The sequence below is a fragment of the Megalops cyprinoides genome, chromosome 13, assembly GCF_013368585.1.
Source record: "Megalops cyprinoides isolate fMegCyp1 chromosome 13, fMegCyp1.pri, whole genome shotgun sequence".
In the NCBI taxonomy this organism is placed as follows: domain Eukaryota; kingdom Metazoa; phylum Chordata; class Actinopteri; order Elopiformes; family Megalopidae; genus Megalops; species Megalops cyprinoides.
The window spans coordinates 26,108,754-26,124,238 of NC_050595.1; the positions used below are offsets into that span (position 1 = coordinate 26,108,754).

A 15,485-nucleotide genomic window follows, 5' to 3' on the forward strand; every position below is an offset into this window, starting at 1 on the left:
TGAAGATTCCCCGCACCTCTAAAATCTGAATCGATATATCTATAAAGACTTGATTGCCACACAATCCTCCATTAACGCCTGAAGCAAAATTCAGATCAGACAACCGGTTTCTTAAAAAAAAAAAAAGTTTATTGGTTTTTAAAACCACTTAAAAAATCTCAACATCTGTGAGCACTTTCAATTAAAAAAAAAAAAAAGAAAAAAAAAAAAAAATTGCTGAAATGCTATTGCAACATTACCAAACTACTGTACGGTCCGCTGTACACCAGATAACAACAACAGGGCGGAGGGTTCTAGAAGTCTAGATGGAGAGCAGGGTTAAAGGGGCTTTCTACAGGGCCAGTGAAATGCACAGCATGGGAAGTCACTGCTGAATGAAGCCCCTGTGCATTACAAGGAGAAAGGGTGTCTTTTTTTTTCTTCATTTAAGTCCAAACATCAGTGCTTATTAACAGTTTCGCCAAAAAAATAAAAACAAAACAAAATCTATAAAACAGTTTTCTTCACAAAGAGATGCATTTCTTTCTTTTAAAAAAGAAATAAAAACACCAAAATCAACGGAACAAATTCATAAACTGAACATACGGAACAAGTACAAATTTGAATTTAGTAAACATCAAACAATGCAGGTAACTTGTTATGTGAGTAGCTATACCTTTCTGGTTGACAGAACCAGTCCTTATTACAGCGAAGAAAGTGGTTACAAAGGATACTCTGTACAATAGAATTCAACACACATGCACACTTATGATTATTTATCAACATGGTGAAGGAAATATTTTGATAGTTTTTTTAAATTTTTTAAAATTTTCTTTAAATTGCGTTTTATATTCTCATGTATGAGAATGAGTAAAAGACTTATCTCACTGAGATCAATGCACATTGCTACATAAGACAAAGTGTTGTCATTTTTTTTATGACATTTCTTTTTGTTAATTATCTTTTTTCCTTATTTAAGCTCTTTATAAAAATATTTTTTTTTGCGGGCTTCAATTGATTCATTTGTCCTAAAAGAGGTGCCAAACCCTTGGTTCATAAAAAGTTTAGTGCAATTATGTGAACCTCTGAAAGCCTGCTGAAATTTGAACCATTGAATTTCCAGTGTCTGCTGCTAAGTTCTGGGCACAATATACCTCTGTCACTGAGAGACAAGCAACCTGCTAATATATCATAATACCTTTTTTTCAATAAACCATGCTATTGTTCTCACTCAATATACACATCTTTTCTGCAAAAGCAGAGCACTATAAATCTCAAAAAGGAAACAAAAATACATCAACAAGAGAGAAACCAGACAAACGGCGTTATCTGTACAAGCTGCAACATATCTCACAAGCTGCAGATCTTACACAACCAGTAAAAGTATTCGTGAAGGTACACAGAACTACCATATTTTAGAATCATGGTCATATTAACACAGTGTCTTGAGTAATTGGATTTCTTACTGTGATATCTGTCATATTTACAAATGGAGCTTTTTAACAAGTGTGGAAGTTACAACAGTAGACAAAATTCACGCAAAGAACATCCTGCTACATCAGTTTCTTTTTGTACAGACCAGTAGTGAAGTTTTTTTCAGCATGCTTTTCAACACTAGGGTTCCAGTGCAACTGAGTAGTTGCCCCATTAAACAACAACAGCGTTAATCAATTTTAACACCCTTTTCCTTCTCTGGTAAGATGCCATGGAATCCTTCCTAATTACTATACCACCTGAAGGCCTTCCAACCCGTGGCCCATAAACAACAGAAACCTGTAAGTGGGGAGCAATATTCATTGTGAAAGCAGATCAGTGATAATTATGGATTCCATTCTTGTTCCATGTGTAACTAGGCAGCTTTTCTTTGGTATGGACATAAGGCTGAAAGCCCGGAGCCATCTTTAAGACTCATACAACTCGCATCTCGATGTTGACATCATAGCCACTCTCAGCTCAACTTAGCAACCTTTGTAGCTTTTAGCATCTGAAATGTTATTCAGCCCCTCCTGACTTGGACTCCTTGAAAGAGAGTGTTATTTCTTTTTCACTGCCAAGGTTTCTCTCCAAAATGTTGAACATCCATCTTTTAACACTTGAGATATTTGTATCATATGCTGTCAGGGTTACTCTTCGATTGGAAATAGAAAACTACTGCAGAGCTGCCCATAGGAAGTATGCAAAAAAGGACCCCAGAAATGTGCGTACACACACATAAATACACGCAAGAAACCGGATTACATTTCCTTTCATAAAGACACCAATGTGTTAAGTGCATTGACTGGAAAAGCTCAAATGACCCAAACAATTTTAACCAGATGCTGTCTTCATAAAGGTTGCTTTTTCTTACACTAAAAAAATGTACTATGAATGTTTCCATTCAGCAATGAATTCATATCACCTGCTGTTCAGTAATTCAATAGCATTAGGTCAGCTCAAAGCAGGAAGTTTTTCTTTCCCTTCAGATTCAGTTCCACAAAGACACAAGACTGTTCCTATGGGGTTCCACACATTCTGCCTTTCGCCCTCCTATTCTCTATTCCGATTCATAAATAAGCTAAATGTGTTCCTTCCCAAACAGTTGTAACAACATTTGTCATATATTAAATACATATATTTCATATATATATATTGTCATACATTTCATGCCCAAATGATAATGGTAATTGAGAAAATGATCAAGCAATACATTTATCATTTTCTTCCCCTCTCCAAATAGTGCCGTATACAAGCTCTCTGAAGCCGAAATGTAAAAAGAGAAGGCTGCATGACAGATTCCATGCATCTTCATATTACAGGATGTAACAGATTACCTTCATCCTTTTGAAAAAGCGCCTGAAACTTCCGCACAACCGCAACAGTCCAGCAGCCACGCATCAACTGCAAGCCAACCCTGTCGCAATTTTACCGCATCGCATGTAAAAAGTGAAGACAAATGCAATGTATGTTGAAGTTGAGGGAAAAAAAAAATCCTTCTCAATGCATAATGTCACGTTTCAGGAATCCATACACTTGTCCTTTTTGTAAAACCTATTATTTACCATACAAAATAGTTAAGATAAGAGCTGCCGTTTATCTTTGAAGCTCATAGGAAGCTTTGATCAATTTGCAGATTGAACACCCTTTGAAACGCAAGATGGTGTAAGACCATGGAATTACTGGTCCACTCAGGGCAGCTTTCCACATATAATATTCCCAATTTTTAACAAGATAGAGTAAATATGGAGCAAAAACCCAGGTTCTCCCTTCACAGAAACAAAAAAGCACACATTAGAATTGGCTTTCCAACAGATCATTATAAATTTTTGGACAGTAAATATCTATTAAAGGTTTTACCACTGATTTGGTATGTGATAATATCTTTGTGTGTTATTAAGCACCTGGTAGCCACTGCTACCCTTTCAGAAACCTGAAATGGCAAAGAGATATTTAAAGAAAAAAAAAAAGTGGCAGCAGCACAAAGTGCCCTCCCACACAACAGTAATATTGCTGGTCTGTCTTTCAGAAAATGGACAATTATGAAAATGAAAATGTTTGTGAATGTGTATACATCCCCACTTTCCAAATGTTTTCCCTGTACAGATTTTCAGTGAATACACTCTCACAACAGGATCTGTCAGATGGCATCACTTTTAAGTGCAGTTCTGTGTCAGAGGCAAGAGGCTTTTTTTTTAAACTTCAGAAACTTGCTAGAGAAGAGCGAATAGTTTGTGAGGAACAGTCTAGAACAGCCTGCTGATTTGTTGTTGAAAACACTGCATGAGTCAGTCCACAGTTCCTTCCTAAACACGTAAAGATCTAGGATTTCAGTACAACCATGGGCAACTGAGACAAAGTCGCTTAAATAAAAATCAGAGCAACAGAAAACAAACATGCTACTAAAAAGAACATTGTTGTACCCTGGAAAAAAAAGTTCTTTTACAAAAACTTAAAATTCAAGCACGCCTCTTCTCCTCTTGTCTTAATTGCCCATCTGTTAGCATTTGTAAATTCCTTTTGATTTTAACGAGAGGGAAAACAGGGGACACGAAAGCACCCGCAATGTACAATGATGCAGCATACCCACAGAAAAAAAAAAAAACAAAAATATAAAACCCAACATACTCGAAAAGAGCGATAATTTCTGTTCAGGCTGGCACTTCTCACTGGACAAATGTCAGTGTGTCCAGATTCTTGTTGCAGTGTGCTGTAGAACTCTTACGTGAATAATTACGGCGAAAGTTCCAAAAAACAAACAAACAAAAAAAAATTTTTTTACACATCCAACCATACTTAAAAAAAGAAACATTAACCCAACATTTCCACTGTGGGCTGGTCTTTACTTTCCAGCCAGTCAAAGCCAGCAGAGTTCACAGTCTCACTGCAAATCTGCTGGAAAAGCGGGTCGTTTTTCAGTTCTTCCAGTGTAGAATCTTCATATTGTCCCTGCTGTCGATTGGGGTCGAACAGTAGATTCGTATCTAAAGTGTTCAGGTCGTTGATGCTACTGGAAAGCTCAGAGGTCAGTCGGATGTCGCTGGAGAAATCGGGCCCAACCGCGTTGAGTTCTGAAGGCCCCTGTCCCACAAGCTGAGAGCCAGGGTTCAGGCTGTCGTCACCAAGGAGTTCCTTGACGGTGCAGTTGAAATCTAGCTGCTGCTGCTGCTGCTGCTGCTCGGGGTTCTGAGGCAGCAGCTGTGGCTGGTTTTGCTGCTGCTGCTCCTGTAGCTGCTGCTGCTGCTCTGGCTGCTGCTCTCCAGAACCTGATTGTGCTTGGCTGTCCCCAGAAGAGAAACCCATCGGCTCGTTCCTGGCGCTCTTCATGAGGTAACTTGGCTTCTGGAACTCGTACGAAGAGGAGCCAGGGTTGACGAGGGTCTGATGGCCGGCGCCTGCCGGGAAGTTGGGCGTGGTCTCCAGGATCTGCGTGAGGTTCATGCGGGCGGTGTAGTTGGAGGGCATGTTGTTGATGCCCAGGCCGCGCACGGCGTCGTCGCCGTCCGAGTCCATCTTGCTGAGCAGCACGTTGGTGATCTTCTTGCTGTTGCTCTGCTTCTGCGGGGGCAGCACCTCCGTCTGCATCATGACGTTGAGCGGCACCGACTGGCTCCTCTGGGCCATGTTGTTGGCACTGGCGTCCGGGTGGCTGTTGGCGAAGATGCTGAGCACCTCGGGGGTGATGGGGGAGTTGAAGGGGGAGACGACGGAGCGGGGGACGCTGGGCGGGGCCGTGCTGCCGCTCAGGTTGCGCTGGCGCACGGCCGGGCTGACGCTGCGGCAGCGGAAGGTGCCACCCGACGTGGAGCTGGGCACCTTGCTGTCCAGGGGAGCGGGCACGGCGAAGCCCTCCTGCTTGGTGAGGGCCGCCATGTTGGCCACCTGCTGCTGCACGGGGGATATGGGCGTCAGGCGGCCGAAGTGGGCGTCGTGGTGCCTCGCCTGGGACTGGTACGACTGGCCGGGGATGGCGAAGGCGTGCGGCTTGCGGAAGTGGTCGTCCACCAGCTCCTGGTAGCTGGGGAGGATGCCGATGCCGTTGTTGGAGATGGCGGAGGTGCCCCCGCCCGTGTTGTAGCCGTTGTTCATCCAGTCCAGCTTGGCCTTGTCGGGGTGGGTGGCCATAGGTCTCTGCATGGGCTTGACGGGGCTGCTGGACACGATGCTGGCGTCGTGGTAGCCGGTCATGCTGGAGTTGATGGGAGTGAAAGCGAAGGGGTTCCTGCACTCCACCGGGCTCGGTGGGACGCTGCTGCTGCAGTTGGAGTGCGGGGTCCCGATGGGGGTGTGCCGGCTGCTCCCCAAAGCGCTGTCCACGGGGGTGGTGGGGGCCAGACGGGAGCAAGGGCTCTCCCGGGTCAGGCCCGGGCCTCCTCCGATCATCTCGGAGGTGGGAGTCGGGGTGGGCGTGGGAGTGGGCGTGGGCGTGGGAGTGTGGACGGGGGTGCTGCTGCTGTGGGCCGAGTGGTAGAAGGGGGTGCTGGGCTGGTGGGTGGACAGAACGGCGGCCTGCATGGCGGTGGCCTGGCCCTGGAGCGCCATGTCCACGCAGCTGCTGAAGGTCTGCAGGCTGCTGTTGAGCTTCATCTGCTCCTCCATCTGCACCAGCTCCTCCACGATGCTGTCCTGCGTCATCTCGTCGTCGTTGAACGGGAAGTAGTCCACGTTGGCCTGGGCCCCGGCGAAGCCCACGATGTCCGGGTGGAGGCTCAGCTGACCCTGATCCGGGCCCTGGGTCAGCATGGGCAGCTGGTCCATCACCGGTGTGGAGATCTGCTTGTGGTCTTGGATCTGCTGCACGTAGGCCTGCTGCTGCTGCTGGATGCTCTCCAGCTGCCCTTCCTCCCACATGGCGTCCTTCATGTCGGTGACCGCGGCGGCGTCCAGCATGCCTGAGCCAGCAGACATGACCTGCGGGTTGCCTGCGATGTGCTGCAGCAGCGCTTGATCAGAGATAGTGTCGCCCGCAATGAGGCCGTCGGCCTCCATGCCGGAGGGGGCCCCTTCTTGCTTTGCCTCTGACGAGCTCTGTGGTTTGACAACAGTCTGGAAGCCACTTGTGTTCCCGACGGGAGAGTCGGAGAGCGCCAGGATTCGGGTCGGGACCGTGGAGTTCATTTTCACAGTCACTTTGCCAGGTGCGGTTGCTGGTGCACTTTCGGGTTTGGCCGGAGTCCCCGCCCTGGGGTTCTTCTTCACGGCGGCGTTCACGCCAGGCTTGGGGCTGACGACGCCCCCCACAGGCGGCTGGGAGATAAACACCTTCTTAACGGGCGTGGAGTGCGATTCTGACCCAAAGCCCGGGCGCTTCCTAGGGCTTTTGGAGCCCAGGCAGCTTTCCTTCTGCAACGCGGCCGCGGCACCGTTGCCATTGGACGACATAGTAATGCTGGTGTTCTGATTGGACGCGGTCAGGTACAAAGTACTGTCCATACCGCTGTTGTCGCCACCGCCGCCGGCAGAAGCTGCCACAGTGTTGCCGTTGGAAGGGGACTTTCCATCGCGCCTGGCCCCGGTCGCTCCGTTGAGCCCCGGGGAGCCCTTGGTGTGGGGCGTGGGTTCACTGGCAGCCCTTGGCTTAGCACCTCCCTCGCCCTTCTGCCCGCCGGCAGCGTCCTGAGTGGCCGTCAGCCTGTCAGCACCGAGGGCCTGATTATCGTCGACTATGGCTTCAGGCTCCATCTTGACATCGATGGTGGGGGTGGTGGCCACGCGCCCGGGCTTGGCCACGGGGGACTGCAGGGAGGCCGCCGAGCCGCTCCTGGCCTGCGGGCTGGGCCTGTGTTCCTCCGAGGGGCCGGCGCCGCTCAGCCCGGCCGAGGCCGGCCGCAGGGTGGTGGTGCTGCCGCTGGGTGCCAGTGATATGGCCGCCATCTTCACCACGTTGACGGGGCCGACGTGCGGGGAGGGCATGACGGTCTTGATGGGGCTGTTGGTGATGAGCAGCGTCGGGGGCGAGCGCAGGGTGATGGCGCTGGTGGCCGACGGCTTGGGCAGGATCTGGGCGTAGCGGTGCCGGGCGGAGCGGTCTCCCACGGGGCTGGCGGGGACGTTCTGCGGGGTCTTGGGGGACTGCTTCACTTGCTGCACGGGCTGGGTGACCACTTGGAAGTTGACCGGCAAGACTTTGCTCTCTGTGGTGCCCACCGGGCTGGGAGAGGTCATCAGCTGCCGGCTCCTCTGTACCTGCACAGGAAGAGGAAACCTTATAAGAAACACATTCTAATGCAATGCCACATCATGACACTGCTCAAAAACTGAGGCAAGGGCTTTAATACAGCTATAGGTGTCACAATAAGTTCATATAGCCATCAATGCCATTTTGCCAACTGGTTTTTGTCATATTACTGAGAATCATCAAAAAAGAAAAAGGGTGGCAGTGTAGCATAGTGGTAAGGTGCAGGGCTTGTAACCAAAGTTTGCTGGCTCGATTCTCTGCTGGGGCACTGCTGATGTACACTTGGGCAACGTACTTAACCCACAATTGCCTCAGTAAACATCCAGCTGTATAGACATGTAATGTAAAATTTATAGCACATGTAAGTCGCTGTGGATAAGAGTGTCTGCTAAATGACGATAATGTAAAAAAAAAAAAAAAGCATTCATATTAAATAACTAATAACCTGGAAAGAGACATTAACCGTTAACCTGGAAAGAGCAGGTGCATGAGACTGAGATTACCGTGATTGGGCTGGGGACGGCAGCAACCACAATGCCGATGGTGGGCTGCGGGGAGAGCAGGGCGGGGCTCCCGCAGGGGATGCTGGTCCCCGCGCTGGGCGTGCCCCCGTCCGCCCTGCGGGCCCCGGCCTCGCCCGGCAGCGGCGAGTGCAGCTTCTGCTCCTGCTGCTTCTTCTGGATCTTGCGCTGCAGCTGCTGTTTGGCATCGATGGAGGGGGAGGCCAGGGTCTTCACCTGGGGCTGGAAGGAGTTGGCTTCGGCCGTAGGGACAAACGCAGACGCCTGTGTCGGCGTCTTCACCCCTGGAAGGCAACAAAACAAAGAGACCAGCTGCTGTCAGTTCAACCGTGAAAGACTGTATCTGTGGATGACTCAAATACTGGGGCCACATTTCAATAGTGAAAGCAATTTCACGATGACAAGAAGCTTTGTAAGACCTGTCCAAGGCATGGTATTATGAACCTAATGAAGAACCTAATGAAGTTGGGAAGATATTTCACTCACTAACATGAACACTTATTTGCAAGTCTTGCCATCATTCTAAATTCTAGTTACTACCACCAGAGGGAAATCTTTCACACAGAATTATGTGCGTGTTGCGAGTAACCTCTTGTTACTCAATGGGGCAGACGTAATTATAGCAGCACAACTGATAGTACGACAGCTTTTTCCCCCACATTACTACACAACCACGTCCTTGTTTATGTTCGAATCGGTTCTATGGTTTCTGGGTGTCTGCCTCTGTAGAATGAAGAAGAGCGCAGGGGCGTACCAGTGGGCGCTCCAGTCATCACGGTCAGGGCTGCCATGGACTTGGTGCCGATGTAGTGGCTGTTGAGCAGGAAGCGGGCCAGGTCCTCCACGCTGTCAAACTGACGGCTCAGCACCTTCTGGGCCCACTCGCATACCAGGCCACAGGCCGCCGAGCGCACCTCCTCCTCCGCGCTGGGCAGCTGGCCTGAAGACTCCAGCACCTCGCACTGACAGGGGAATACAGACACCATCACCTGCTGCTGGGGTTCTGAGAAGCTAGGGTGTCATCGTTCATTCCTTATGATGATTTTAATACTCCCTCAGTTAGTTTTAAGACTTCAGGTTGACCTTGTGGGATAGCTCCTGCATAGAGGTTTACCATTCTTCTCCCCAAATATTCACTATTAATGTACACAGTTTCTTGACTGGCAAACAGACAAGATAATATATGATAATATAATATAATATGTCAATAATATAATATTGTTATGGGAAGGATAAAAAGATACAGACTTACCCCATCACCTGTTTTATGCAAATCCAAATTGGGCAAGGATGGCATGTGGACAAAGGCCTTCTTCCTCAGCCCACTATAGCAGTACGTGAGAGCTTGTTAAGGTTTAACACACAGTGGTAGGATTAAAGCAGCGATGGTGTACTCAAATCTTTGTTAAAGCAACGTTATACTGCAAAATAAAATAAACTGAAAATAATTCAGATACTAAAATAAAAATGAATAACAACACATTTCATTTGTTCACAAGTGGATTGGGAGCGTTCAAAAATGCATTTCTGAAGTAGAAACACATTCGTGAGAGACACAGATTGTTAGCAGTGAGGTGCTGTGACCCAGTCCACAGGAACTGGCTGCAGAATTGCCCCCGGGGGGGGGACGGTTAGGTGTCAGTCACAGTGCAATCTGCAGAAGAGTGTTCACACCTTGGGCCGAGACAGATATCGCCTCTCCAGCGTCCGTCACTAATGATCCGTCAGCCCCTCCGGCCCTGGCTCTGCACTCAATCACAGGGAGAGGGCCCCCCCCCCCGCCTCCGCCCCCCCCCCACCCCTGCTCAACCTGTCGCACTAGAGTATCAAGACTACCCAAAATAATGCTACGGATGTGTGGCAAACCCTTCTATTTCCACTGACATTTAAGTCATCTCTCTGACACTGGCAGACAGTGTTGCGGGAACACCTCCCACCTGGTTCCGGGGGCGCGTTTGGGAAGGGTGCGAGTCTTAGCGTCTCGCGTCTCTTGGTACAATAAGCAACTCGCGTGTTAAAGGCGGACACTGAGGTTACGGGACTCAAGGATGACCCCGTAAAATAAAATGTCGTGGCGACCCGAGCACAAGCGCTCAAAGAATGCCACCGGATATGTCTTGCGCTGTAACCGCAGACGCACTTTAGCACCCACGACTACAGGGCTGTGTGCTGATGCCAGGACCCCCCCCGCTCGCCGCCCCTCTCTCAATGCCATTGGACTGACAAGGGACCCTGATCAGCAAAGCTCTGCTTATTAGAAATAATGAGCGAGGAGATCAGAGGCCAGAAGAGGAGAGCAAAGAAAGTCCAACACAGCACGCTTCGCAATAAACGATCAGTTTCCTTCTGGGTGTCACCCCAGGTATAAATATGTGGTTTTAAAAAAACAGCACAGAAAGATTCTCATGGAAGCTGTACCTCCAAACAGTCAAAGTTGGTTTGATTTACTTTGGTGCTCATATTGGATTTCGGTTGCCATTGCGACGGGCAAAAACAAACAATATCTATTTCAGAAACGCAATGCATCTGATTAAAAATAAAAGTTTCCATGCACGTATGCATTTTCCCACTGGTTTTTACCCCCCTCACTCAAATGAATCATTCTACCTCACTTTACTGGACCCTTGCATCATCAACTCTTTTTTCTTTTTTTTTTTTTTTTTTGGAATACAGAGATATTGCATCACTCATCTGGTCATCTAGAATGGCAGGTTAGGAGTTCCTTGAAAAAGTAAACCTTGTCTCTGAAAAGTCTGAAGCAAGTTAATAATACTGTGATTTCACAATTAATACTGTGACGTTGACCAATCCTCCACCCACTGCTCACCAGAGGGTCCCTGTTTATATTTGTTGATTTCATTGCCATTCTATATTTAGTAGCTGGATGAACTACAACAACAGATGGTCAAGCGACCAAAATCCAGTTGGAGGCAGATTACTATAAAAAACGGCTCTGCGGAAGGATATTTTGATTTGCCTCTCATGCCGAGCCGGCGGGCCTTCATGTTCGGAAAGACATTCTTCATGATCTTCCCGAAGTCGGCTGCGCTCAATGGATGATAGCCAAGATTGTCACAATAGCTCCTGAAAGCAAAGAAAACAGGCAGGTACTTTCCTAGAACAATTAGGCCAGGTGCTGCTATATGATTTGCTCAAACTAGACAAAAAAAGTCAACTCTAAGTCTAACTTGAGATAAAGTCAACAAGCAAGGGGACTTAATAACCTGGGAAAACTCTGTATGTGTAAGCGAGACCAGTTCTTTAAACGAACAGAAGAGAATCTGGCTTTTTGCTTTGAGCATTATATAATGGTGACGCTGCACTGGAGTGACATTCTCTTCTTTCCGGTCTAATGTTACAAACGCACAGTACAACTACACATCCTCCATGCTTCTGGCATCTGGGTTATATTTGTGCCTTTGCTGATGGAAAATATGTGGATACACATGGTGGAACATCTTTCTAAAAACACCTTAGAGGAGTAAGATGAAGTCTACTGGGGGAGTCCTCAATTTAGTGAGGTGCGTAAGGCATCTTCTGCCGTCTTCTGACTACATTAAACCAATAGTTTTGAAAAGTAAAAAATATGAAAGGCAAGAGAAAGGAAAGATTCCAGAACCATTTATTCTTAATAAGCTTCTACCGAACAGCCAAAACTCACAGGCTGATCAACAGTGACACAGCTTAAATGCAGTCCTGTGAAAAGTGACTAAGTGTTTGAAAATGGATGACTGGGAAAGTTCTCGGCTGGATGCTTTGTGCCAAGCACACACCAAGCCAGTGGCCCTTCAAATTCTGAACCACTAGCTTTGTCCAACAAAATAATTTTCCCAGGGTCATATTTTGTCATACTGTCAACACCACACGTGTACTCTCAGGAGCACACCATTGCATACATCGTACAATTACAAAACCACCATGGAGTGAACCAGCCCTCACTTCTTCTTAGCTTGCACAGAGGCGTTCAGTGCTTTCTGTTCAAGGCTGACATATGTGGTATGGTTGTACTCACTTGTATTCATCATAAACCTCTTGCTTGGGGAGTGAGGTCTCAGGGTGCTCCTCTAAGTGATTGCGGATCCAGTTGAACGCATGCATTTGCTGAGTGCGGCTTGATGACATGGAGCTCTGATCACTGGAAGAGGACAGGGGCTTTTAGCATTACTGTACAAGAACCTGTTACACTAGCAAGGCTCCTTCTGGGGCTTTTTGCCTGCTTTTAAACATGACTTAATCTTTTTTTTTCTTTTTTTCTGTCCTTGAAGAGAGAAACTTTAGTACCATGAAAGTGATCCAGGATTGGCAGACCCCCTCTGATTCTCAGTCCTAACACCATGTTGAGTTTTGAGGACGAAGGTGATGGATAGATATGAGGAAACAAATATAAACACACATAGCTAGGTTTTGCAAAAAGCATCATTACCAATAGTCCTTAACAAGGGGTAATAACTATCAAAATGGATACTTTCCAACGTGTCAAAGAAATCACAATAAACTGACCAACCAGCAGACAAAGAAATAAAACTCATTGGATTTTTCTGATGAGGCTAGGCTATAACCTTGCACAGAGCATTTTTAGCAATTGCCCAAAGAAACCAGTAAAAATGTCATGAGGGTGAGGCAGAGGTTGGAGATTAAGTAAGAGAAAGTTTCCAGTCCCAAAACTTGACATTTGCTGACGAAATGCGTTCAAATTCAGTGCTCCATGGAGATAGCTTCGCCTGTGATCAATAATCCCACAAATTCTGAGGCTGGGATGTAATTAACGATTAATTGCTTTTTTGAGTATGAAATCCATGTTTAAAAGATGGAGAGAAAGCATTAGCTTTTCTCTCCTTTGCAACCAAGGGTCAAGGGAGACAGAGTATGAAAGGCTTGTGAGAGGAAGATCAAAAAGACCAGTGACCCCCGCACATCAGTATACCCCTACACTACAACAGAGGCTTATGGAGACATGCGGTCCACAAAAGCATCCCATTTAAAAATATGTACAATTACCTTTTGTCATTGCCATTGCTAGGACCAGAAGGCAACTTAAGGTAGAGGTAGAGTTTTTCAATGTCTGTAAACTTCTCAACATCTTGCTGTAAAGACAAGAGAAAACAAGAGAAGAGGAACAATGTTAAGAAATGTTGCATGTCAAACAGTTCTGTTCCAAGCACAAGAAAAAGTCTTCTTTTTTCCATGTTCCTACGCTTTTACCTTGACAGTTAACATGGTGTCTGATATCGGAAGCGACAGCGAGGAGCACTGACTGGGCTTTTGTGTGAGAAGACAATTCATTTTTTCATTTTGTTTAATTAGCACGAACTCACTCACCCCACACAAGCTAATCATATTGCTAGTGTGAAATGCGGACTCTCCTTTCCGAGCATTCTGCTTGAATAAAGGCAAAACCGCAATAGAGACACAACAATAAGACTCCAGACACTGGGAAACGCTGAGTGGAATTGGGGGAAAAACTAACATTAGGTTATGGGCACACGCACGCGCACACACGGGCACACACGGGCACGCACACACACACACACACACACACACACACACACACACACACACACACACGCGCGCGCGCCGAGATCGCTTTGATGAGGAGCAGACTTGCTGACGGCTATTTTCAATAGGATGAATGCAGAATGGCTCCGTGTTTAAAACAGTCTAGACGGAGTCGGGCAGAAAGCGGCGTCTGGCCGTGGAGTCTGAGTGCAGCAGCATCGAATGACTGCCTCTGTGAATGCTTCTGAAGCAGAGGCATACGAACACTGGAGGTGAACATGAGAAGGCTGCGAGCGCGCATGCTGTCCCGGCTAATGCAGGTGTACCAGAATAACACCTCATCATCTCAGACATCTGTGAATCGGCACCACCTGGTCAGCATGCAGACCCGCTCATACTACAAGTGACCCACTGGGGAGAGTAGCTACTGCAGCTGAACAATTTGCACGTGACACAGTGCAAAAACCTTAGTCTATTTTTCGGGGAAGGGGAAGAGGAAAAAGCTGAATTCTGTGGTGAGGCAGTGCTGGTTGTCCAACATTTCAGTGACTAACCCTCTCTCCTGCTGGTGGGGTGAGGGGGAAGGATGGGTGGGGGGGGGGGGGGTTGGGGGGGACACTGGGACCACAGAATTTGTTGGGAAGGAGTGTATAGGAAATTCCTATTTCAAGGATCGGGTCTCAAGAGGAGTGACGGGATAAGGGTTTCAGATTCAGGGTTACAGACAGTGTTAGAGATGGTCACATTCAGAATGGGAAGTGACACAGCCGGGGAAAAACAAAACAAACCTCACTCAGTCTGTCCCAACCTGACCTCAAAAAAAAAAAAAAAAAACTGCCTGAGACGAGCAATGGGCATTAACGAAACAGCAGGGTCAGGGAGGGATTCCCCCGGGGCGACCGCTCGGGACACACTTCCGCGGGAGGAAACGCGCCCTACCGAAATGAACCTGGTGAACCCTCCCCCCCCCCCCAACCACCTCCCCGGCCGCAAAAACGGGGACTCGGGAAAATGAGATTAGGGACGCGGGCGGGAGAGATTTAATGCCGGGACGGGGAGAGAGGGGGAACGGGAGCCGGGGCGGAGGGGAAGCTCCTCTGGTGACGCTGCCGTGCCACATCGCTGCTCGCCGCCCATCTGTTCAGCGCTCAGACCCTCGCTGCACCCAGACGCTCGCTGTTGTGTCTGTAATGCCATTCAAAAACAAACAAACACGCGCGCGTGCACTCCGCTCTGCCTCTCCCTGTTGAAAACAATCCTGATGTTCCTTCCTGCCTTCTGCAGATACAGCACGCGAACCGGGCCTAATTCCCCCGGCTGCGCATAAAGAGGGCAACGGAGGGGGCAAGGCAGGACACGTCTGCGGCTTCTCCTCACGATTGCAGACCGGGGGAATTAAACCCGACTTAAAGGCGCTGCGTGGAGGAAAGGGTTACAGCTCCCTTGGTGTACAGGTGTAGTGATTTTAGCAGGGGGAGACCATGCACTAATAACTGGGGGTTTATGTGCTTTTTATGTCTTTTTTGACAAAGAAATAAATTCACAGCAAGGGGACTGTTTCACAGACATCAAACCCAGCAGGAGAATGACCACACCAGTGGGGGAAAAAAAGAGAGAGAGAAAAAATAAAAAGCTCTGGTGTTTTTGATCCGTTAGTCCGGCGGAATCGGAGAGGGGCGGGGTCTTGCAGATGTGAGCGGCCTAAGGGGGCATTGGGTTCAGTCACGACACACGCAGGCGGGCGTGGCCTTTGCGGCGGGAAAAGCTTCCGACCTCGGCGCTCTGAGGACAACAGCGGCCCGTCAGGTGGTCGAACATGAATAAACGCGCAACAGCGC

At 47.9% G+C, this 15,485-nt stretch overlaps 1 protein-coding gene across 2 annotated transcripts in view; it reads right to left on the reverse strand.

Annotated features, from left to right (window-relative positions):
- Positions 1-961: 961 nt before the first annotated feature.
- LOC118787829 (DNA-binding protein RFX7-like) overlaps positions 962-15,485 on the reverse strand; it is a 41,733-nt gene continuing 27,209 nt past the window's right edge. The window contains exons 3-10 of one of the 2 annotated variants that reach the window (XM_036543530.1): positions 13,150-13,235; positions 12,433-12,477; positions 12,164-12,286; positions 11,119-11,235; positions 9,404-9,488; positions 8,906-9,113; positions 8,134-8,435; positions 962-7,638 (exon numbers count right to left, since the gene is read on the reverse strand). In XM_036543530.1, coding sequence (XP_036399423.1) covers positions 4,264-7,638; positions 8,134-8,435; positions 8,906-9,113; positions 9,404-9,488; positions 11,119-11,235; positions 12,164-12,286; positions 12,433-12,477; positions 13,150-13,235 — 4,341 coding nt within the window. In that variant the 3' untranslated portion in view covers positions 962-4,263. The remainder of the gene's footprint in view (positions 7,639-8,133; positions 8,436-8,905; positions 9,114-9,403; positions 9,489-11,118; positions 11,236-12,163; positions 12,287-12,432; positions 12,478-13,149; positions 13,236-15,485) is intronic. The other variant, XM_036543531.1, reaches the window with a different exon arrangement.